Source organism: Camelina sativa, chromosome 20 (genome assembly GCF_000633955.1).
Source record: "Camelina sativa cultivar DH55 chromosome 20, Cs, whole genome shotgun sequence".
NCBI lineage: Eukaryota > Viridiplantae > Streptophyta > Magnoliopsida > Brassicales > Brassicaceae > Camelina > Camelina sativa.
In genome coordinates, this window is record NC_025704.1 from 12,509,818 (window position 1) to 12,533,893 (window position 24,076).

The 24,076-nt window shown below is 35.2% G+C and overlaps 2 protein-coding genes and 2 pseudogenes across 2 annotated transcripts; all 4 read right to left on the reverse strand.

Annotated features, from left to right (window-relative positions):
- On the reverse strand, positions 415–2,319 carry LOC104770609 (annotated as a pseudogene).
- Positions 6,281–7,932, reverse strand: LOC109131177 (annotated as a pseudogene).
- Positions 9,648–11,250, reverse strand: LOC104772456 (FBD-associated F-box protein At5g22730-like). The gene is made up of 3 exons (XM_019241855.1): positions 10,270–11,250; positions 10,028–10,174; positions 9,648–9,917 (listed from the first exon to the last, which is right to left on the reverse strand). The coding sequence occupies exons 1-3, from the start codon at positions 11,248–11,250 to the stop codon at positions 9,648–9,650; spliced, it is 1,398 nt and encodes a 465-aa protein (XP_019097400.1).
- Positions 14,427–19,743, reverse strand: LOC104770610 (glucomannan 4-beta-mannosyltransferase 2). The gene is made up of 9 exons (XM_010495063.2): positions 19,245–19,743; positions 18,812–18,910; positions 18,301–18,553; positions 16,932–17,042; positions 16,174–16,310; positions 15,798–15,911; positions 15,492–15,691; positions 15,162–15,362; positions 14,427–15,067 (listed from the first exon to the last, which is right to left on the reverse strand). The coding sequence occupies exons 1-9, from the start codon at positions 19,572–19,574 to the stop codon at positions 14,911–14,913; spliced, it is 1,602 nt and encodes a 533-aa protein (XP_010493365.1). The 5' UTR covers positions 19,575–19,743; the 3' UTR covers positions 14,427–14,910.

A 24,076-nucleotide genomic window follows, 5' to 3' on the forward strand; every position in this document is an offset into this window, starting at 1 on the left:
AAAAAAAAAAAAAAAAAAAAAAAAAAAAAACACCCTTGAACTAGACTACATTCCGGAATATGGCTCAAAGCTTCTAAATTTTTTGTTGAATGATACTTATAAGAAAGCCATGCTGCTGGTCTAGTGACTGCCCCAAACAGGACCTAGCCCAGAGCTACCCTACCAGTTCTGCTTCACACTCTGTTGAAACCAAACCAAAGTTCCTTCTACTATGAAGCAGAATAGTACCATTCCAATTCCCCAATACCCAACCAGCTCCTCCTATGCCCTTTTCTCTTTCCCATGACACATCATTACATGAGTTTTTTCCCTGTCAATTACTGATAAAACACCCAAATTAAATGGTAAATACTACGAACGAAAACAGAACCAAATCCAAAATTAGGGCAACATATAGTTGAAATAAATTTTGATTACTAAATCAGTTTTTAAGAAAAAGAAAATTCAAAACCAGATACGGATACCATCCCAACCGAACAAAGGTTTTCACAAATGAAACCAAATTGTAGTTTTAGAAATATAATAAAATCGAAACGTCTCTCCAACAAAACATCATCTTCAAAGTACAACAACGTTGACTTGAGCAGCACTAGAACCTTTCTTGAATGCCTTGAGTTCCTTAACAACGAGAGACTCTTGTTCCTTGCTAAGAAAACGTCTGCGTAGCGTAAACTTGTCGAGGACCAGCGAATTCTCAAGGAAATATTTTGATAGTTTCATCTCAACTCCATTTCCATACTTGATTCTTTTAATCTCAACATACTTGAGGCTTGATTGCAAACACTTTGGCACTGATGAGAAACTGATTTCCTCTCTTTCCATTACCTTTTTCAGCTTCTGCATATGTTAAATAACATCTTTTTATAACGGTGAAAGTGAAACATATTACAAAAATATATGGTTTTTAAAAGCAAAATCATTACCACGACAAGGGATTTGAGGTTTGGACAGCACTCAAGAACGCCTGGCAAGATTTCCAGATCACATGTATATAAGTTCACATATAACCGCTTCATGTTACGAAACTGAGGCATGCATTCGTGCTTCATGTAGTGACGCATGATCTGCAAAACACAATTTTTTATATTCTCATCCAAAGAGACACATTCAAAAATAATATATATATATATATATATATATATATATATATATAATAGAAATTATTATAACTAATCTGAAAGTTCAACCAATCATAAATAATATTGCATAATAAAAATTATTAAATTAATATAAAAGTTGCATAGAGACTTGAAAACATTTTATATTGTGAAACAAACTAATTTCTCTAAAACATCATATACTTTGAATTTTGAAACGGAGAGAGTATATGTTTATACCTTCAAAGTTGTTCCGCTTAAAGTCATGTCCCTTACGCTTGAGAGCGGGGTAAGTAATTTACGGACAGCGCTTCTCTCGTATGAGTTATCTATATTCTTAATATCTTCTATATTCTTAATATCTTCCACATTAAAAGCGACGTTGATTTCTACCTTTGCGGATGAATCCATTTTGCTTATCACAAAACCAGCTGACTGATGATCATGTAGACTCAGATAGGTGAGCCGAGGAGCATCAATGATGACCTTCCAATCGTCTGTGTCATCAGGATTGGCACGATCAACAAGAAGATTGAGACTATTTAGTGACTGGGAGCTCACCTGTAAAACTGTCGCCATGACTTCAGCTACCAATCTAACAACAGTTAGATCTTCAAGAACGGGGCAAGATGAAATCAAGTTCTTCATAGTATCATTACAATCATATAAATTCTCTTCAAGATGCATCACCTTGAGATTAGGCAAAGACACAAACTCGAAACATTGCAGCCACACGTTCTGAAGTTTCAATGAAACCAAAGTCTCACATAAGTAAAGGTTAATCATCATATCAACCGAATCAACCGAAGGAAAGATGACTTCAAGATGTCGGATTTCACGCTTAACTACTTCTTGGACCCACAACAAGACTGGGGATGACAGATAAACATCTTCCCTCTCGAAAGAGAGCTTGAGCTTGTCTAAGCATCGCTCATTAGAGTTTGCAAGAAACGAAGAGGCGAAACTGACAAAGGTAGCGACATCACCTTTGAAATCACCAAGGTCTATATCCAAGAAAGGCATTGCACGCCAGAGATTTCTCCATCTTTTGGAAAAAATGCTAGTTGTAACAACTTTCTTTGTAGGAAGATTAGAGAGTATATGACTTAGCAAATGATCTGGTAAGCCGCTTATCCTATCTACTCCATGTCTACGAATTGCTCCTTGGTTGCTCATTTGATTTCTCTTTTGGAAAAAAACATTCAAGACAAGTTATCTGCATCACAAAAGAAACATGTGAACCATGATTCAATTATTCCGCTATATTAAAACAAACGCTTTGCATTTCATATAGATACCACCATTCAACTATTTTCCTATTCATTTGACATACCAATACTCAAAACAGCGTCGATTCGTCGCTGCAGATGAAACCAATAGCCTCGCCGTTGTCTCCATCCTCACATATTCGCTACAATGAGTCTACCTATATTATCTCTTCTTAGGAAATGCATCTTTCACAAAGGCTTTGTATGGAAAATAAAATAAAAATCTAGACTAGTGATGAGAGTTGACTGCAGAGGATTTGAAGTTAATGAAAAAATGAACCGGTTCGGGTAAAAATATACCTAAAAATTCCCTATACAAAACTATCCTAAAAGGGAAAATAATCTCCAATGTTTATTTTTTTTTTTTGACAATCAACCCCATATATTAAGTTATAGAAGATGATTTTCTTCGAGAGAGAACCAATTAGGTTCCAACGAGCTTACATATGAAAAAAAGAAACCACGTACGTGCTCTTGCACATTTCGCAAGTTTATCAGCACAGATATTATCTTCTCGAGGAATATATCTAATACTAAAGTTAGCAAATCTATCTCTGAAATGAATAAAATTATTCAATTATGATGAAAAGGTCGGCCAATCTTCAATATTAGACGTCATCGTTATTAGGTCTAAATAATCCATAGCAAAGAGAGCTTTATCTAAGTTCAAGGCCAGAAGGCACTCCATAGCCCAAACAATGGTGTCTAACTCCGCATGTAAGGGGGATAGGCTTCTATGCGAACCTTTAAGCCCCATGTGCAAGAATCTAGCACCGAAAGAAGCAATCCAGCCGTATCCACTCCTATCCGCCTCTGCATGCCAAGATCCGTCTATAAAACATACAAGACAATCTTGTGGGATTTGAGTCGATATGCCCGCTTCTACTAACCCTGATGGTATAGCTCTATTGTTTGCTCTTCTCCAAACTTCTTCTTCTTGGATGGCTTTCTCCAGAGTATCTTGCGGAGACTCGGATATATTTTCAAAAACTTTCTTGTTTCTTGTCTTCCAAATGTACTACATCATCCAAGGGAACGTCCTCAAGTTTTGATCAATTGCACCAAAGTCTCTACCACGCCCATATAGAAAATCGAAGTTGCTATATAGGGAAGATGAATAGAACACCATAGGATGGGAAGGGATTGTCGATAAGGCCCATACTTGACGTGCTGGGGGGTGCATTCAAATAGCATATGATTTATAGTTTCCTCCTCCGCTCCAAATCTAGGACAATCTTTAACTCTACCAATATGGCATTAATGCAGGCGTTGACATGTAGCCAAGCACCTAGTCACAGATTTCCACACAAATGCTTACGCTTTCGTGATGTTTAACTTCCATGCTTGCGCCTTAAGTGTTGTAACACTTGGCTCCTGAAAAGGGAGGTCGCAAACAGGACGAGAGATAGCTCTCACGGCTTCGTACCCAGACTTAACGGTATAATTCCCAGACTTTGTAAAGGTCCAAGATTAACCATCCCTCGAGGCATGTAAGCTCGGTTTGATTCCCATAATAAGGGTAATTTCTTTCGGGGGGGAAATTTCCCGAAGACGCTCCAGTTTCCACATTTTTGTATTGAAGTCGATCAAGGTGCTAACACATATCAAGGGATTTCTCTCAGTATTTAATCCTTGTGGCGGCCGCACTGGAGTATATGGGATGCACGGTTCAGTCCAGATGCACGTTTTGAACCATGAGCTTATGGTCTTACGGATTCCGTACGAGAGAACATGTTTTGCCGCCAACATGCTCCTCCAACCATATGAAGGTCGATTGGATACTTGTATCTCTAATAGACTGCAGTATCGAAAGTGTCTCCCTTTGAGAACTCGACTAAGGAGGGATCTGGATATCTCAGCAACCTCCATAGTTGCTTTGCCAAAAGATCAAGATTAAATTCTTCTAGTTTTCGGAAGCCTACCCCACCTTCAGAAAGTTGAGTACACATCTTCTCCCATGAGATCCAGTGTAGTCCTCTACTATCTGCTCTATTGCTCCACCAAAAATCAGCAATCGCACTAGTTAGTTTTGAACATATAGCTTTTGGTAAGAGAAAACACGACATTATATATGACGGAATTGCTTGTGCCACTGATTTTATCATACTTCCTTGCCTCCCTTGGATAGGGATTTTGATGTCCATAAGTTCACCCTCTTATGGAGTCTATCCCTTACGAATGAAAAGACTTGTGCTTTTGACCTATGAATTTCTCAGGGAGACCCAAGTATGTACCCATTCCTCCTTCTTCTGTTATTCCAACAATAGATTTGATCTCTTGTCGTACATGGGACGGGACCTTGGTTCCAAACATGATGGAAGATTTAGAGAAGTTGATTTCTTGTCCGGACGCCTCGCCGTAAAAGCGGACTATATCGATAATTTCCTTGCATTGCTGAGGATAAGCTTTACAAAAGAATAAACTACCGTCTGCAAAAAGTAAGTGGGAAACCCGCGGGCTTGCGTTCGAGATACTTCGATTAGGGCCTTTGTACAAAGTATAAATAGATACGGNTGAACCCCGAACTTATGGTCTTACGGATTCCGTACGAGAGAACATGTTTTGCCGCCAACATGCTCCTCCAACCATATGAAGGTCGATTGGATACTTGTATCTCTAATAGACTGCAGTATCGAAAGTGTCTCCCTTTGAGAACTCGACTAAGGAGGGATCTGGATATCTCAGCAACCTCCATAGTTGCTTTGCCAAAAGATCAAGATTAAATTCTTCTAGTTTTCGGAAGCCTACCCCACCTTCAGAAAGTTGAGTACACATCTTCTCCCATGAGATCCAGTGTAGTCCTCTACTATCTGCTCTATTGCTCCACCAAAAATCAGCAATCGCACTAGTTAGTTTTGAACATATAGCTTTTGGTAAGAGAAAACACGACATTATATATGACGGAATTGCTTGTGCCACTGATTTTATCATACTTCCTTGCCTCCCTTGGATAGGGATTTTGATGTCCATAAGTTCACCCTCTTATGGAGTCTATCCCTTACGAATGAAAAGACTTGTGCTTTTGACCTATGAATTTCTCAGGGAGACCCAAGTATGTACCCATTCCTCCTTCTTCTGTTATTCCAACAATAGATTTGATCTCTTGTCGTACATGGGACGGGACCTTGGTTCCAAACATGATGGAAGATTTAGAGAAGTTGATTTCTTGTCCGGACGCCTCGCCGTAAAAGCGGACTATATCGATAATTTCCTTGCATTGCTGAGGATAAGCTTTACAAAAGAATAAACTACCGTCTGCAAAAAGTAAGTGGGAAACCCGCGGGCTTGCGTTCGAGATACTTCGATTAGGGCCTTTGTACAAAGTATAAATAGATACGGGGAGATCGGGTCCCCTTGACTAATCCCTCGTGTTGGCCTAATCCGTCCTTTGGGTTCCCCATTAATCAAAATGCGGTAGGAGACGGAAGTAATGCATTGCATTATTAACCCACCCATTTTTGATCAAATCCCATTTTTCCATCCAAGCTCTTAGGAAATTCCATTCCACCCTATCAGAAGTTTTACTCATGTCTGTCTTAATTGCCATGAATTTCTTATGGTTGGTCTGGTTAGAACGGAGGGGTTGAGGTCTCCAATGTTATTTTACTTCAAAATATTTCAGGAAATGCTGGAGCTGCTGCTTCGAATGTTGTCAAGGCTGATTCAAAGCCAAAGGCTAAGCCTACAGAAGTGAAGCCTGAATCTGACAAGGAAGACGAGTGTGATAACGATGATGAATCTAAGAAAGGAGTTAGTTTTTGTAGCTGGCTAATGATTTGTGTGTTTTCTAGTGACTGCACCCAAACAACTTTTGACTAATAAGATTATAACACTTTTTGACTGCCCCAAACAGGTTATTTCCGTATATTCAAGAATCAAGAATCAAGAATACCACATAAAACAGTTTTGAAATCCTCAAACGTTATCAATTAAGACATGTCCAACGCTCACAAAATCCAACAAAGTCTGATCATATATAAAAAGACTGGAAAGTTATTTTCAACAATTATCTAATTACGATTTTACATGAGCTAGATCGCCTTGGCCATGCAAGGATATCACTTACAACGGTGGAATCTTGTTTTCGCAAGGAAGACCGGAAAGACAAAATAACTTTCTTGAGGACTACTGAGTTCGCTACGAAGAACTTTGCTACTTCCATTGTGACATAATCATATGACGCGTATGTGCTTTTCACCTCTACAAAATCAAGCGATGACAACAGACACTTGGGAAGAGATGATGAATGTCTTATTTCTCTCCCATGGTACCAAATTAAACGCTGCAGTAACAAGCACTAACATCAATATGAATTACTTGATAACACTTAACACATGCATTTCTTATTTTCTTATAAACTGTACGTAAAACTCTAGGGTCATAATTACCTACCAAGATTAAGGATTTAAGATTCGGAAAGCTTTCAAGAAACGTTAGCAGCTTTTTCAGGTAGAATGAATAAAGCTCTATATCCAAACAGGACAAGTTGCAAAATTGTGGTAATGGCACAAACTTGTTCATGAACTGCTCATCCAAACAAACAAAAAAAAAAAAGGAGATCAGAATATTGGAGAACAAAAAATTCGTGTAAGAGCATTATAAATATAGGTATATATTACCGAGAAAGGCTTGACAGAGATCTTCATATCCCTAGCTATCGAGAAGATACTGGTGAAAAAGTTACGGGCTACTTCATCATCCTTCACATGAAATTTACCAATAATACTGACCTTGGTTAAGGAACCAGAATTGATTATGGTCTCACCCTCATAATCATAACCTACGAAACTCAAATATTTGAGTCTAGGCGCATCAATCAAAAGCCTTATGTTTTCTTTATCTCTAATATTATCATCATCATCATCATCATCATCATCATCATCATCATCATCATCATCATGAAACCCAACCATTTTTATAGTGAAGCTTGTTAATGTCTGAGAGTGCACTCGTAAACCCGTTATATTATCATCTAAACTTCTGAGAATGGTCAAATCTTCAAGAACAGGGAAAGATGAGATAAATGACTCTAGACTCGCCTCATTGGAATAGAGACAATAATCTAAACGCATAGTCTTGAGACAGGGTAATGAAGAAGCCACCACAAAACTATCTAGATAAACGCGACGGAGTCTTAAGTAAAGGAGTTTCTCACATATATTAAGGCTTAGTAGTGGCATCGATTGAAAAGACTCACGCTTCAGAAAAAGACGATCGACATCAAGATGCTTAAGTTGAGGCATAGCCACGAATTTTATCAAACGCGTGATACAAGACTCATCTTCCGGATCCTCTTCAATACTTAGCTTGAGGCTGTTCAAACCCGACTTATGTTCTCTAGAGAAATCTAGGAACTTGTCCATAAAACTCAAAAAGGCATTAAAATCTTAGAAATCGAATGAGTTTAAGTGCAACCTGGGAGTCGAAAGCCACACACTTTTCCACCTCTTGGACAGAACACTAGTCCTCACAATATCCTTTGTCGTCGGAAGATACGAGATTATCTCAGATAACAAAGAGTCGGATAAATTGCTTATCAAATCCTCTCTAGCTTCGCTTTCCTCCATCATATTCACTCGCAACATTGAACCGCAGTGACAACTTCGACTGCAAACCTAAGTAATGGATTTTAGGGTTAAGGTGAGACACGGATGAAGTTGGCTCAACTGACGAAGACACGTTAAAACTTTGGTTATCGAGCAAGAATTTCGATTTAGGTTAAATCATGAAACATGTTTTTATTTTATTTTATTTCTTAGGCCTTATATAGGCCCACACCACATATTGAACGTAACGTAGTTCTCAGGACCGCTCAAGAAACTACTGACTTGTCTTACCTTTAAATCGGAGAGATGGTGAGAGCATAATGCGTTCATTCCTGTTTTAATTCCATATCAGGTCCTGCATATAAATCAATTCAAGAAGTAGGAGAATAAGGTTATTCTCTTAATCATGTTGATGTTGTAACTAATCAATAAGGTAACACACGTTTAATTAAGCCAAATGATCATCACCAAGACGAGGGAGTTGAGATTTGGACAGCTCTCAAGAAAGTTTGGTAACATGCCAACATTTCCAAATCATATTTTATAGGAGTTCACATGGAACCGGGTTATGTAAAGAAACTGGGGCAGCGGTTCATATTTCATGTAGTGATAGATGATCCGAAATCCAAAGAGAGAGAGAGAGAGAGAACATTTAAATGTTTATCTACTCCTCCAATGACACATCCAAAGAGACGAGGTAGAGAAACATACTCAAAATCTGCCAATGACACATTAAAGAGTTTGAACTTTGAAGGACACCAGAGTCTCACAGGTGTAAACGCTTAGGTGCATCAGCATCCCAACCAAAAGACTCCAGCGACATAAAAGTTCCAAATGTTGGACTCTACGCATATGGATCAACTGCGTCATGTAAGATCACGCATGTTTCTCACAAAAGCAAGTTCGAACTTGTCTAGATGCATGATTCCTTAAGACAAGTCTAAGTACTTTTCCAAAAAGCTCACAAATTCCTTAAGAGAAGTCTAAGTCTAAAATGTCCAAATCCAACCCAGGAACTGAAAGTGAAAGCCAGAGACTTTTCCATCGCTTGGACAAAACACAAGTGACAAGTCCTTTGTAGAAAGATCAGATAGTATCTTACACAGCAAATGATCCGACAAGAAACTTATCCTATCTTCATCCCCAATTCTAAGACCTCTTACTCCTCTTTCGTTCATTGTTTTCTTTCACTTTCAGACACACACAACACAAGATCTGCATAACAATACAAACTTGGACCAGGTTAGAAAAATGTTAAGCCAGAGAAACAGAGTGAATAACAACATAATCGTTTCCTCGATTAAGGTTTCTCTGACTTTATCTAAAAAGGTGAATAAAAAGATCTGTGAGGCATGTAGCACCAGAACTCTCGCTACCCGTAAGATTCATTCCCAAGAATGAATCATCTAAAATAAATTTTTTATCGCGCGAGATGTTTGTTTATCATTCAAAAATCAACAAAATCAGAATACTAGTTTTGTTGAACAAACTAGTCTAAAGGTCTACTTCCAAACAAGACAAGTAGTAAAATTGGCATGGTATTCTTGATGATGATGATGATGCAGAGATGGCTTAAGAGAAGGCAAAAGCCACACAAAACTCTCAAATATCATCCAGAATTAGTAGCCAAAAGATTCCAAAGACATGATAATAGTGTGCCACAAAATAAAATACAAAATTCAAGTCCAGTTCAAGTAACTAGCTGGGAATGCTACTCTTGATCTGATCATAGACCGTCAACAAACTATGATTCGACATGTGCTAGATCCTCTGGGTAATTCAAGGAGGTCCTTTAGCATGTAAAATCCTTCCTGGTGCGAGGAACACCTCAAATGCAGAACAAGTTTTTTGAGGACTCTTGAGTTTTCTACAAAGTACCTTGCTACTTCCATTTTAGCAGGCCCTCCGTTGAAGTATTTTATCTCTACAAACTCGAGTGATGAAACTAAACACCGAGGTACAGATGAGAAACTTATTTGCACATCCTCTCTCGACGGATCAAATTCCTACATAAGCACAACATTCCAAACAAACAAAACAGGAATGTGTATAAGATAACACATTCTTTCTAAGTAAGTGGGTAAAAAGTTATAGGGTTGTGCAAGTCAGTCATTACCAACACCAAGACGAGTGATTTTAGATGGGGACAACTCTCAAGAACAGTTGGCAGAATCTCCAGATAATGTAAAGAAAACTCCGCTTTTAGACACGAAAGGTTGCAAAAATGGGGCAGTGGGTCGAAGACTATGTTATAATAGAGAAACTGCTCACCAAAACAAAACAAAAAAAACAAAGTTGAGTGAGCGAAAACTAAACTTCATGAAAGAACACTAGCTAGATACAAAGATACATGTATACCTCCACAAAACCGTCAGCCATCTTCATATCCCTAACTCCGGAGATACTGGTAAGAAAAGTACGGACCATATTTCGCTTTGGTAAGTCAGCCACATCAGCACAATCAGACTCATTAAAGACATAAACAAGATTGACCTTGGCTAAGGAACCAGAATTTGTAATGATTTTACTGTTGGATAAATCATCTTCGAATTTCAAATACTCGAGTCTTGGGGCATCAATAAAAACCCCTGAGACTTTCTTATCAAAATCATCGTAGTCATCACCTTCACCAAAATGAAAGTCTACACGAAGACTGGTTAACGTTTGAGACCGCACACGTAAAACCTTTACGTTATCTTTTACCATTCTAAGAATGCTCAAATCTTGGAGAACAGGGCAAGACGAGATAAGTGACTCTAGAACCACATCATTAGCATACACATTCTCTTCTAAACGCATAGTCTTTAGACTAGTCAAAGACACAGACTCAAACTCACCCAACGATACTCGATGGAGTCTTAGATACACCAGCGTGTCACATACATAAAGACTTAACGGCATCTCCTCTAGAAACTTACGGTTCACAAGACACTCAACATCAAGATGCTTAAGTTTACGCCTAACCACAAAGTCTAACCAACGAGTGACACAAGACTGATCACTCTCACCCTTGTGAATACAAAGCTTAAGCTTGTGCAAGCATGACTTGTGTTCCCTTGAGAAATCTAGGAACTTGTCCATAAAACCCACAAAAGCATTGTAATCTGGGAACTTGGAAGAGTCCAAATCCAAATTGGGAATCAAAAGCCAGAGACTTTTCCACCTAGTGGACAAAACACTGGTCCTAACAGCTTCTTTTGTCGTCGGAAGATACAAAAGTATCTGAAGTATCAAAGAATCAGGCAATTTGCTTATCAGATCCTCTCTTCCACTAATGTACCTTGACGGCGGCCATTCACGGCGTTTCGCTTTCAAATATCTCAAAAATTCTTCTTCCATCAGATTTTTGCTCGCACAAAATCGAAGATTCCCAGAGACAACCTCGAAATACTCAAAGTATTAGCACCAATTTCAGAAACAAGTCATCACAATCCTGAGAGTAGCCAAGTAGATGAAGCCAGAGACTAGTTTAGGGTTTTGTGTTTCGGAAGATCCGACGGTAGACACAATCACCGTCAAATTTTGGGATTTGAAGGGTCACCTCAGTTTGGTTTTGGGATTTTGTTTTTTTCTTTTTTTTACCATTTTACGGTGTAATATAAACTTAACCGGTAAATTAGAGATTAAACAATTTGTACCAAATTTTATAAACATGGGTAAAAAGACTCTTCATAGTCGTTAGTACACAATTTGTACCAAAACAATTATGAAATTGCATACCTCCTTAGTACACACTACACACGCTAAAAAAAAAAAAAAAAGCATTCTATAAATTGTTTAGCATAGCCGTTGGTTTTTAAATTTTAAATTGTTTATTTGAAATTTAATAGTTAGAGGTTGTTGAGTTCTCCTCTAAGCTGGTTACATGAGTTTTCGATTAGTGACACAAAACCGGTTTTTTAACCGAGATAAATAACATTGACAGTTTGGCACAATTAAACAATTTGAATTGATTAAAAAGAAAACTCAAAAAAGTAACACTAAAAGATAGAAAATACAAAGAGAACAAAATAAGAATAGGGAAAAATAGACCAATTTGACACAAATTTGACAATTAATTACTAGATTAACATTCCATCCGATTCCTTTACTAGAATAACACAAATTTTATGTAAAAAGACTAAAAGCCCTTAAAATGTTATTTTTTTTAAATTAAAAATAGAAAAGAAGTAAATAAAAAACAGAAAATCGATAATGTGAAATAAGGAAAAAAAATAATAGTAAGAGAGACGATGAGGAACAAGACGTTGCGGGATGGTGAAAACCAACGGTGAGTCTAATTAGTCACGTTATGGTTGTGGCCAGTTCCTTTAGAGGTGGATGAGCCAATTCAAGACAGATCCGAGAAGAGAAAAGAGGGGAAGCAATCTAAGTTCTATAGCCAGCATTGTTGTGTTGTGGCTGTGTGTTGTTATCGGAAAAGAGAACTAGATGTCGGGAGGGGAGAGAGAGCGAGTTGTGGGGAGGATATAGAGAACGAGTTGTTGAGGAGGTGGTCGACCACCAATGGCTCCGTTTAGTCACTTCATGGCTGTGGCAAGCCTCGATGGGGGTGGAGAGCAAAGTCGGAGTGGATAGAAGTGAAGAAGAACAAGAAAGTGAAAGGAAATTGGAGATAAAGGCAGTGTGGAGGAACCAACTTTTAGGGCTCTTCAACGCCGGAGCTAAGACTAGTACAGAAAGCTGAAGAGACTGGTGTGATCTCCAACAAGCCAAGAATCTGTAGCAACTGAAAGAGCTTCAATAAGAGTTAAACTCGAAGAGTTATATACGTTACTTCCTGGCCAAGTAATTGCTGGAAAGCTGTGAAATCTAGGCTAAATATGAGCCCTAGAAACTGTATATATCCAATATACAAATCTGTCACCATTATATTAAATATGCAAATCTGTCGTAACATTAAAAAACTTGTTGTCACTGTAGTTATATCTAATAAATCTGTTATCAAACAACAGATTTTTTATATCCAAAAACAAAACTTTCATAACTTAAATAAATCTATCATAACATATGGTTTTAATGTAGGTCAGTTTAGCAATTTTTTAAAAACTAATAAGTCTGTTATCAATTGACAGATTTTTCGTTAAACTTAAAAAGCTGTCGTAACCTGAAACAAATCTGTTAGAACTAAACGTCAAACTAGTAATTATTTTTCTTTAAAAAATCTGTCATAATGTGACAGATTTTTAACGAAAAAATAAATCTGTTGCAACAATGAAAAATAAACCTGCCACATATTATAACAAGTTTGTCTAATATTATAAAAGTCTGTCGTGTCTTAATAAATAAGTCTATCGTGAAAAAAAAATTTGCCGTTAAAAATAAATCTGTCATAACACTCTTCAAATAAATCTGCCAGCCAAAGTAAGTCTGTCAGAGAAAATCTGTCATGGACAAAAATTATCAATCAAACATTTAAATGCAAATAATGATTGTGATGCTTAGTACAAATGTGGTAAATACAATCAGTAATTGTAAATTAATTACTATAAAATGGATAATTGTTGATGACAAATAGGGGNACGAGTTGTTGAGGAGGTGGTCGACCACCAATGGCTCCGTTTAGTCACTTCATGGCTGTGGCAAGCCTCGATGGGGGTGGAGAGCAAAGTCGGAGTGGATAGAAGTGAAGAAGAACAAGAAAGTGAAAGGAAATTGGAGATAAAGGCAGTGTGGAGGAACCAACTTTTAGGGCTCTTCAACGCCGGAGCTAAGACTAGTACAGAAAGCTGAAGAGACTGGTGTGATCTCCAACAAGCCAAGAATCTGTAGCAACTGAAAGAGCTTCAATAAGAGTTAAACTCGAAGAGTTATATACGTTACTTCCTGGCCAAGTAATTGCTGGAAAGCTGTGAAATCTAGGCTAAATATGAGCCCTAGAAACTGTATATATCCAATATACAAATCTGTCACCATTATATTAAATATGCAAATCTGTCGTAACATTAAAAAACTTGTTGTCACTGTAGTTATATCTAATAAATCTGTTATCAAACAACAGATTTTTTATATCCAAAAACAAAACTTTCATAACTTAAATAAATCTATCATAACATATGGTTTTAATGTAGGTCAGTTTAGCAATTTTTTAAAAACTAATAAGTCTGTTATCAATTGACAGATTTTTCGTTAAACTTAAAAAGCTGTCGTAACCTGAAACAAATCTGTTAGAACTAAACGTCAAACTAGTAATTATTTTTCTTTAAAAAATCTGTCATAATGTGACAGATTTTTAACGAAAAAATAAATCTGTTGCAACAATGAAAAATAAACCTGCCACATATTATAACAAGTTTGTCTAATATTATAAAAGTCTGTCGTGTCTTAATAAATAAGTCTATCGTGAAAAAAAAATTTGCCGTTAAAAATAAATCTGTCATAACACTCTTCAAATAAATCTGCCAGCCAAAGTAAGTCTGTCAGAGAAAATCTGTCATGGACAAAAATTATCAATCAAACATTTAAATGCAAATAATGATTGTGATGCTTAGTACAAATGTGGTAAATACAATCAGTAATTGTAAATTAATTACTATAAAATGGATAATTGTTGATGACAAATAGGGGATTTTGAACCCTTGCATCAGTCGAACACTTGTGACTCACGCAGAATCTTGAATTCTAAACCATAAAAAAAAAAACAAAACCAAAAACTAACACTTTCAAAAAAACCAAAAGAAAAAAAAAAGCAAAGAAGAAAAAATAAAAATCTCACAATTACTGAATGACAAATCCCATAACTAAAATATTTATAAATAAATAAAAACACATAACATTAAAAATAAATCAAAAGAACACTTTGGAGTTGGAGCTTCTCCTCTTTCCTTGTCTTTGATAAAAGTCTCCTACTTGTTACCAGTACTCTGTCTCTCAATCTATCTGCCCAAAACCATTTCCCTATCAATTTTCCTTTTGTCATTTTCCATGAAAAATTGTCTTTATTTTCCCAAGAAAATTACTAAAACCTTCTCTTTTTTTCTCCCTGACAAGAACACAACTCTACTGGACGTAAGTCCCAATCCAGCCAAGCCCGCTGATGAAGAAAGACAATGTCTGAAGAAACAAGTAGATGAAGTAATTGTTCTTCCCGTGCACAAAGTCATAGCATCCACACACGAACAAGAACGCCGCAAATCCAAGCTCCAATGTATTCAATCTTAGACACAAAATAAACTCATAGGATCATTTTAGTGTATATCCTTAATTAGTCTCTAATAATATATTAAATTTTTTGTAGAAAGTATACATACCGATCAGGCAATTTGAAGATTCTTGGGAACCTTTTGAGCCCTTTTGTGTTTCCTTTAGCGCTCTGACCACTTCCAAGCTTAGCAGTCACAACCCATTCGTTAGCCCTCCCTGCCTCAAACAGACCAATGAGAGTAGCCTTTGTCCGGTGCAGCGACATCACATTCTCGAACAGAATCCAATAGAACAGCAAATGAATCGACCTTTCGAACAATACAAATTCAAAATGTCAGAGATTCAGTCAGAAGCAAATGCAGTTAATTGACACACAGGCAACTCAACAAGGAAGAAAGAAAAATGTAATGACTTGAGATACAAGCTATCCAATTCACCTTGGAGTACCGACAGAGTTGAGGATAGTGATGATGGAAGGGATATAAACTGAACCCCAAATCGGAACATAAACTTCAGGGACAAGAATGGTAAGAGGGAGAACAACGCAGTAGAAGCAAAAGGTGACCCAATGTGCAATGATTTTCCTCACAAAGAAGAAGCTGTAAATCACATACACTTTCTTCCAGAATCTCACTTTCTGCACCACGTCAGTAATTAATAAAATCAGATTAAAGAATCTCTGAATTTTTTTTTTACGTAATCAGAAGAAAAAAAGGTGATTAACTTGTTATTATTATCATTACCTTGTTTCTTATGATCTCCATAACCATCTTCCTAAAGAGATTTGCAGGTCCACAAGACCATCTATGTTGCTGAAAACGGAAGGCTCTAAAAGTACTTGGAAGCTCACTTTTCACCTAATACCAAGAAAATAAAGTTAAAAAGGCTCATATTTATGATGTATACCAATTTTTATACAAGTCAATACAAAATATCTTTGCTTCTTAAAAAGGTAAAATGATTATAACACATAACTTGTGTGAATCAGCTATCAATCAGAGAAGTTGTAAGTACCTTGTGCACTAACAACTACTTATACATGTTATGCCTATTAACTATATTTAATTTTTGTATTTATGTAAAAATATCAGAAAAATTAAATAGTAGATAAATAAAAACCTGAAGGTCACCGAGGTAGAGAAATTTCCAGCCGCGAAGACTTGCTCGGACAGCGAGATCCATATCTTCAACGGTGGTCCTATCTTTCCACCCGCCGGCTTCATTTATTGCCGCGATTCTCCAAATTCCGGCAGTTCCTATAATTTTTTTAAAAAAAATAAATAAACATTAGATAAGCTTTAAGTATATATATCCACATTTTGATCTTTAAAGTTTCTATAAACTTTTTAATGACAAAAAACACATTTAAGATCGCCTTTCATTTGCTTCATCTACAAGTCCTACTGTAATGAATGTGTCCCCTTACACTAGCTACTAAATAAATTGAACACATGATTTTTAAAAACCAATTAATTAGAGAATCTTCAAGCTTGCAAATCTTACTTATAAGACAAGGAATGACAATATAACTATTTAAGTATTAGTAGTACTTATATAAACAACACCTACTTGCTTCACATTTCAGATTCCCCACCACTCCTCAATCAATCAATTAATGATTGATTATTTATAGATTAATGTGATTCCTTTATTTTATTCTTTAGTTTTCTAGTAACAGTTGTACACTTATCATAAACAACATAAGAATAAAATTAATGGTTTAGGGTCCACATACTGTGCTTCAATTGGTCGGACAACATACCAACTACATCACCCCTAAAACTCTAATGATACTACCAGAACAATTAATATTTACTTTCTAATCCAATTAAATGATGTTTTTTTAGTAATAATTACTACTATATAATTTTTTTTACCGTTGAAGCCGAAAAAAGCATGAGTTGATGAACCGACTTCTTGCTCAACAGTGAAATGGTAGTCCAACGACATTTCTTGCATCCTTGTCAATAAGCATTCATCAGAATTCACTGCCAAAAAAAAAAGTAGATTTAAAAACATTAGTCCTCAAGAAACATACAATTTTAATTTAGAAAATCGTCCAAATGTGGCACTATCAGGAAGTAACGTCCTTCTCTTTTGTTTTTAGCTTTTAATAAATCAATCATATTCATCCATATAGCTTTCTCAATTATTATTAAATTCACTAAGTTGGACTCATGCTTTAAATAAATAAAAGAATGAAATACCAAAACAAAAACAAAAACTATATGATATACACCAAGTGTCGGCAAGAGAAACGCAAAGTCCACAGTAGACTACGATACTCACACTGTATACTAATAATAATACTTTTACATAATACTGACAAAGATGGGGTCTCACACTTGAGCATTTAAAGTGAGGCAAAGAGCACGTGGAAGGTATCAGAGACCCGACAACTTCTAAAGACCAACAGTTCCTTCTTAACCCGATCCGATTCATTTAAACCGGGTTTAATTTTAACCGATTCGGTTCATTGACCGACGGATCCGAAATCACGGAGCAGATAAAAGAAACGTGACATGACGTCAGCAAAATTATCCGTTGACCCGGGATTCCGCAACTAATCCGACCCGGTGTATTTGACAATTAGTAGTACTAGTTTTTAAATCCGGTGCGGCGAGGTGTACTTAAAACTCTAATGTAAACAAAGCGCACCTGTTTTTACACGTGGTATTTTATAACTGGTTTAGACACTACAACTAACACTAGTGCAGCTACTCCGCCGACACAAACAGAACTAACCCTACTTCTTCAATCAGACAATGTACACAGAGGAGGTAACAATAATTATATCTCAAAAGAAAAATACAAAAATTGACGAAAAGACCATTTCAAAAAGCCAAAAACTAAAGGTGGAATTATATGGAAAAAGATGTAAGCAAGAAAAAGGAAAAGACGATAAAAATATTATTTTTATTTCCTATATACATATTTTTTTTTTTTAAAAGAACATTGAAAAGCATATACCACCGACACCACTAATGTAGCTAGCTACAAAACCAAAACCACGAGCTTTCATTTAATGAATCTAAAAACAACATTAAAGTTTTTCATAAAACATAAACAAAGAAGACACCGATTCAGTAATATTTTGACCATGACACTTGCACAACAACAACAACAACATTATCAAGTGTCAGTTTCTCATTTTTTTCTATTATAGATCAATGAACAAGCTATTTCAATTACTATCAAATTTAAGATACTCCTATATTTTAAGTGTTAAAGGGAGAATGTAATTACCGAACCGCCATCGAGCCTGAACCAAGGCAATGTTGGAGTTGTGGATGAGAAAAGGGATGCTACGGCGGAGAAAGTCCGGTTCGGGTTGAAAATCAGCGTCGAAGATGACAACATATTCGCAATGTTTGACATAACTACGTTTGAGTCCTTCCTTTAAAGCACCGGCCTTGTAACCAACTCTATTCTCTCTTATTTGATACCTAATATTGATTCCTTTACTTGCCCATCTTTGGCACTCCATTTCCACCATTTGCTGCACATTTTAAGTATCTCATTTAAATCACCACCATATCACAAAAAAAAAAAAAAATCTAATGATTCTATAATCTTGTCTTTCTTACCTACCGGAAAATATAACATCTCTTTTTCTAGAAAGTAAATTAATCTTTTTCAAAGATGCTAAAATATCTTAATTTAATTAGAGAAAGTTGCGGAAAATAATACTAATAGTGTAGCACCCTATATTTTTTTGTGAATGGACTTAGTATTTTTTTTTTAAAGAAATAATAACCTTAACAGTAGGATCTGTTGAGTCATCCAACACTTGAATCACGAGACGATCGGACGGCCAAGAGAGTCCACACGCCGCTCCTATTGATAGCTTATAAACCTGCACGGCAAAAATCACGGGGATGCAAAAATAAATCTATTGTCAAACTCTTTCACTTTTAGTCCACTACTTTAGCAAGTTACTATAGATTAACCCCCAAAACTATGGGTTTATCCAGAAAACCCAAAAAAAATCTCAATGAACAATAAAGAAATATGAGTCACGACTCTCGCCGTTTCGGGATTTGGAACGGCGGAGGAATATGAAATACGTGGGGTAAAGTTTAATTTCCCGTAAAATCTGAGGGTACTTTTCTCGAAATCATAAAACTTTTGAGGAGAAACAGAGGAAAAAAAACAGAGCAATGAACAGAGAGAGATAGAGGAAAAGGGACCTCTCGTTCGTTGAACATGGGGATTTGAACGAGGACGACTGGGAAATTAGAGCTACCAAGCTCTTCATCATCGTGAATGGGATCGAACTTGTAACGTTTGTCAGGTTTTTTCCAGAAGAGCTTGACGAGGACGATGACGATTCCCATGTAAACCCTCTCACACAAAAGCATGACAGACATTACCAAACAGATGTAAACGGCTAACTGAAGAAGAGGAACAATCACTGGTGCTTTCACAAGCTCCCAGATCATGCCTAGTTGGCCTGTGATCTCCATCCTCACGCCGTCGAATGTCTCCGGCAACACGAACTTTGGTGTAACACCTTCCATTTTTTTCCTAAACCTCTCCTCTCCTCTCTTATTACAATGGCGGTGGTGTTTTTGGCTCTGTTCTGTGTAAATGGGGTTTTATGAAAGAGAGAGAAAATAAATGGAGGCTTTTCTCTCTCTACAGTTCGAGAGAGAGAGAGAAACAAAAAAAGCTATAGGAAGAGAGAGAGGAGAAGAAGGAAATGAGAGTTAAGGAGAAAGATAAACCAAGAAGGAATATAAATGGTGAAATTTTATATGGGATAGTATTTGTTTTCACTCATTTTTATAAGATATTTTTCCTTTTTGCAGTGATTTTTTTTTTAGATTTTTATACAGAGTGTATATTAAAAGGTTATGAAATAAAACAGTAAGTGACAAATTGGGTTTGTGTCTTTTTGGTTAGGTTCTTCTATTTTTCAGTTACAGAAAAATAACAGTGGATATTTTTTGGTATTTCAGTTTCTGAGTTTTTGTTCTTTAAGAATCTGTGCCTGCCCAATGGGAAGACAAAGAGGAGATTTGTAGAGAATTCTTATCAATTTATTACCCTAATGATTTTTTTAAATTATATATTTAAACAATGATTAATGATTTGATGAGGTTTTTACTTTTTTAACATTTATGGGATTTTGGTTTTGCAGCTTTTTACATTTTCTTCAACTTTTTTTTATGACAATTTATTTATTTTCGGTCAACTATTAGAACTCACTTCTTTGTCAACCTTATCAATTCACCTTTTTAACTCTTTTTTTTTTCTTTCAAGTAAGCAGCATAGTATTGAATTCATATCCAATGAATTAAGCCATATATATAATGGATATCCTCTATATATTAATTCAGAAGTAAATAATAAATGTTAAGAAGTTACGTGCCCGCTAATGGAACGTTAACATTACAATTTTGTATAGAATTCAATTCACATTTAAGAAGAAATTTAGCAAATTTTAGGAAACAAATAATCAAAAAAGTAAGCTTCTAAGTACAAACCATTAACATACTTTTTCTAAACTTTTAAACGACCAATGCAACTAATATGGAGGTTCTAAACAAAAATGCATTGCGTTAAAATCTACGGAGTGATTTGTTCAATAATCATATGTTTAATTCATTGATTTGTACAGATAATATGATAATTAATGCGTAAATAAAATAAAATATACTGTATATTGTATATTATGCATGATTTAAATAAAAAGTAATACTTCTTCTGTTTCACAAAAAGTATTATTTTAGATAAAAATGTTGTTTCACAAAGAATGTCATTTTGCATTTCTAATGTGCTTTTTAATTCTATTTTTTTTTTACTTTTAAACTCAAAGCTTTTCATTGAATTTAGGAACAAACATGTATAATGCAAACTTTTCTTAATTTGGGTGAAATGTGTCAAAATGACACTTTTTGTAAAATAGATGGAGTATATTTTTTATTGTGTAAAATAATATGCTATTTGTTCATGGATTTTATGCTATCTTTTTATTCACGTGTCAACCTATATTACATATATGTATAAGCTTACCACTATATCATTTAAAAATATATATATATCCATATGATTTTTCTATATCATCTTTAATATCAATTATTAATTTTAACGAAACTGGCCAGTAACAAACAAATCATAAACTACACTATGTTTCTAGATCCGTGTCGGCGGAAGCACCGTACTATTATGGAGTCAGCTGACCCCTGTAAATAATGAAAAATCTATGAATACTTTTAAGAATAATTATAATGAACCTAATGTTTAAAAGAATTGGTGAGACATATTTGATGAGAAAAGTGGCTTCCGAGGTGATTAGTTTTGATTTTTCAGCCGGGATTGTGGATGTTTTTTTGGCAGTGACTTCGTGTTCTAAATAAGTGTTGTGGCTGTAAATAACTAGAAGCTATGTGGGCTTTATAAAATAATACGTAGAGCAAGAAAAAGATATGTACTATGAAAATATTTAGAAATGTGAAATAAATTTAGAACAGTTAAAGTTAGATTTAAAAAATTGTAGCATTAAAAAGTTTGAAATAAAACTACAAGTTTTAAGTTCTAACCAATCATCTCTTTAATCTTACTTGAGGTTCGAAAGGCAAATTACAGTCTGAAATGCCGTTTACAAGTTCTTACTTTATCTCAATTTCCTTGAAAATGATGCATTTGATATCTCATTGCCGACCAAGATAGCAGATAGATGGAAGGCTAAAAGGATGCGATGGCGGATATGAGTATTATAAATTATAATGGTTGTGTTTGGTACGTAATCATGTATATGGTGAGGTATACTTTGTTGTAACCAATTACAAATACCATATCAAAAATAAAATAATATGCTTTATCTTTTCATCCGCTACTTTATATGTTATCTTGTTTTTAACCATTTATATATCGTTTTTTAACTCACTAAAATATTTGTACAGTTTTGTGTTACTATTTAGACCTAATACATGAATAATTGGAATTTGAGGAAAAAAAAATATGAATAATTGGAAAAATTGTATAGATCCCTTCTCGAATCTGAGAACTAAGGTGTATATAATGCTTATCTTAACAATGAGTGCATAGATCAAGTTGTCAGATCCATGGATCGGATATTGCCAGTTGCACCTTGCACCCCCATACTAATTATATTGACCATTATGTCTGTTACTTACGTTTGTAAAACTTTTGTATGCATTAAAATATTTGTATGATATTTTTACCAAAACAAAAATCCTGTTTTGGTTAATCATATGTCGTTGTTGACAAAAGTATACGTAGAACTTGTTATAACAGTAATATTTGCTTTATAAATACCCATAATGAGAAAAAATCCAATGTTGAGAAAGTATTTAATGTCACGAGTTTAAGTACCGACATAATGTTGACTTATTAACATGGTATGGTCTCTTATGTACAAAAAAAAAAGAAGAAAGTCCTTTGAAATTTCTTGGTTTTCATATATAAAAAAAAGTTAGAGTACTTCTCTATTGGGTTAGAGCGATTTAAAACTTAAGAAACTACGAAGAAACGATATTTTTAAGTAAAACTCTTAAACAAGTTTTCAAGAATTGCTTAATAAGCAGTACAAAAGCATTTATATGATTGGTGTCAACCACGTCTAACCGTGACCACGTCAATTTTGTAGAAATTTCTATAAATAAATAAGAGGACATTGCTTTGACTAGAAGGCCTTGCGCTGCCACAACTACGAGCAATAATTATCAAAGGGTTAGGTACTGAGGTTCGTCCATGAGGTAATCCTGATTTGTAATTTACAGAACTAGCCTCGCTATAGTTAACCCTTAAGCCTTCTCTACTCGGACTTTTACTCCACTTTTTCAGGTGATGCTTTCAACTGTTTTCACGATAAAGTTGTGTCCTTAAATTTTTCGGTTTCTTTTATCTTAGAGAAAAAAAAAAAAGACATATAACACGAAAATTTGTTCAATAGGATGATCTAAAAGTGTCTCAGCCCAAGGCAACAATCTCGTGTTTTAGGGATGACTAGGATTAGTTGGTTCTTGATATTTTCATTTTCTTCTTTTGTATTTTCATTTTCTTCCTGAGTGAATTGGTTATATAATGATTCTTTTAAGTTTTATACTATATAAACTTTGGAAAGCATGCCTAACTGACTTTTGAGTTTTGACCAACATTTCTAGTTGCATACTACAAATCCACCCTAGACACTATCTAACTACATTTCTATAATATTATGGTTAAAATTATTTATACAAATCTTGATCGTTCGAGTTCAAAACCAATCTAGACGTTGACCAATTAGACAAGGCCTTTAAGATCAAGAAATTGTTTGTGAAGATTTTGGTTCGAAGTTACTAACTCATGAACGTAAAAAAAAAAAAGGGTTACTACTAACTCCCGTATCGGCTTGGAAGAAGATAAGATTAGGTAACATATTTAATTTACAACAACTACAACAACGAGAAAGTACATTAATAACATAAATGATGATGTGGACAAATCTAAGTAATTTTTGTAGTAAGTTTTATTTTATTTTTAAGGTTAAACTTATATTATTGTAAAATAGATTGGGTTGATTTGGAGTGTATAAACAACTAACAACTAACAAGTGTTACCATGAGTCCATCCTATTTTGCAAACGATGTGTGCGAACTGTAACACGCTTTAGCTTATCAATGTTTATGATTTTAGCAGAGTTTGAGGACCTTAATTAACATTTGTTTCTAAAATAGTTTTAAATAGTAGACATTACACATACAAAACTATAAAATAGAATGTAAAATTTCTTTAAATCTAGTTTAACTTTATAGAAGAAACCGGGTGTTGAATTACTGATATTACGTCGTCCATGTGATCAAACTCGTTTTAAGGACATTCCCTCAAAGTTCAAGAAAAAGCCTTGCAAGCCGAAACTTTGGACTCAACTTTTTGAATGAAATTGATATCGAAAACATCTTTTTTTTTATCTGTTTCCCAAGAATGAGCCAAATAATGTACTAACTAACAGAAACATTAATCATGTGGATTGTCACTATTAACAGTTCAATGGGGTTCAAAAGTTACTAATTCA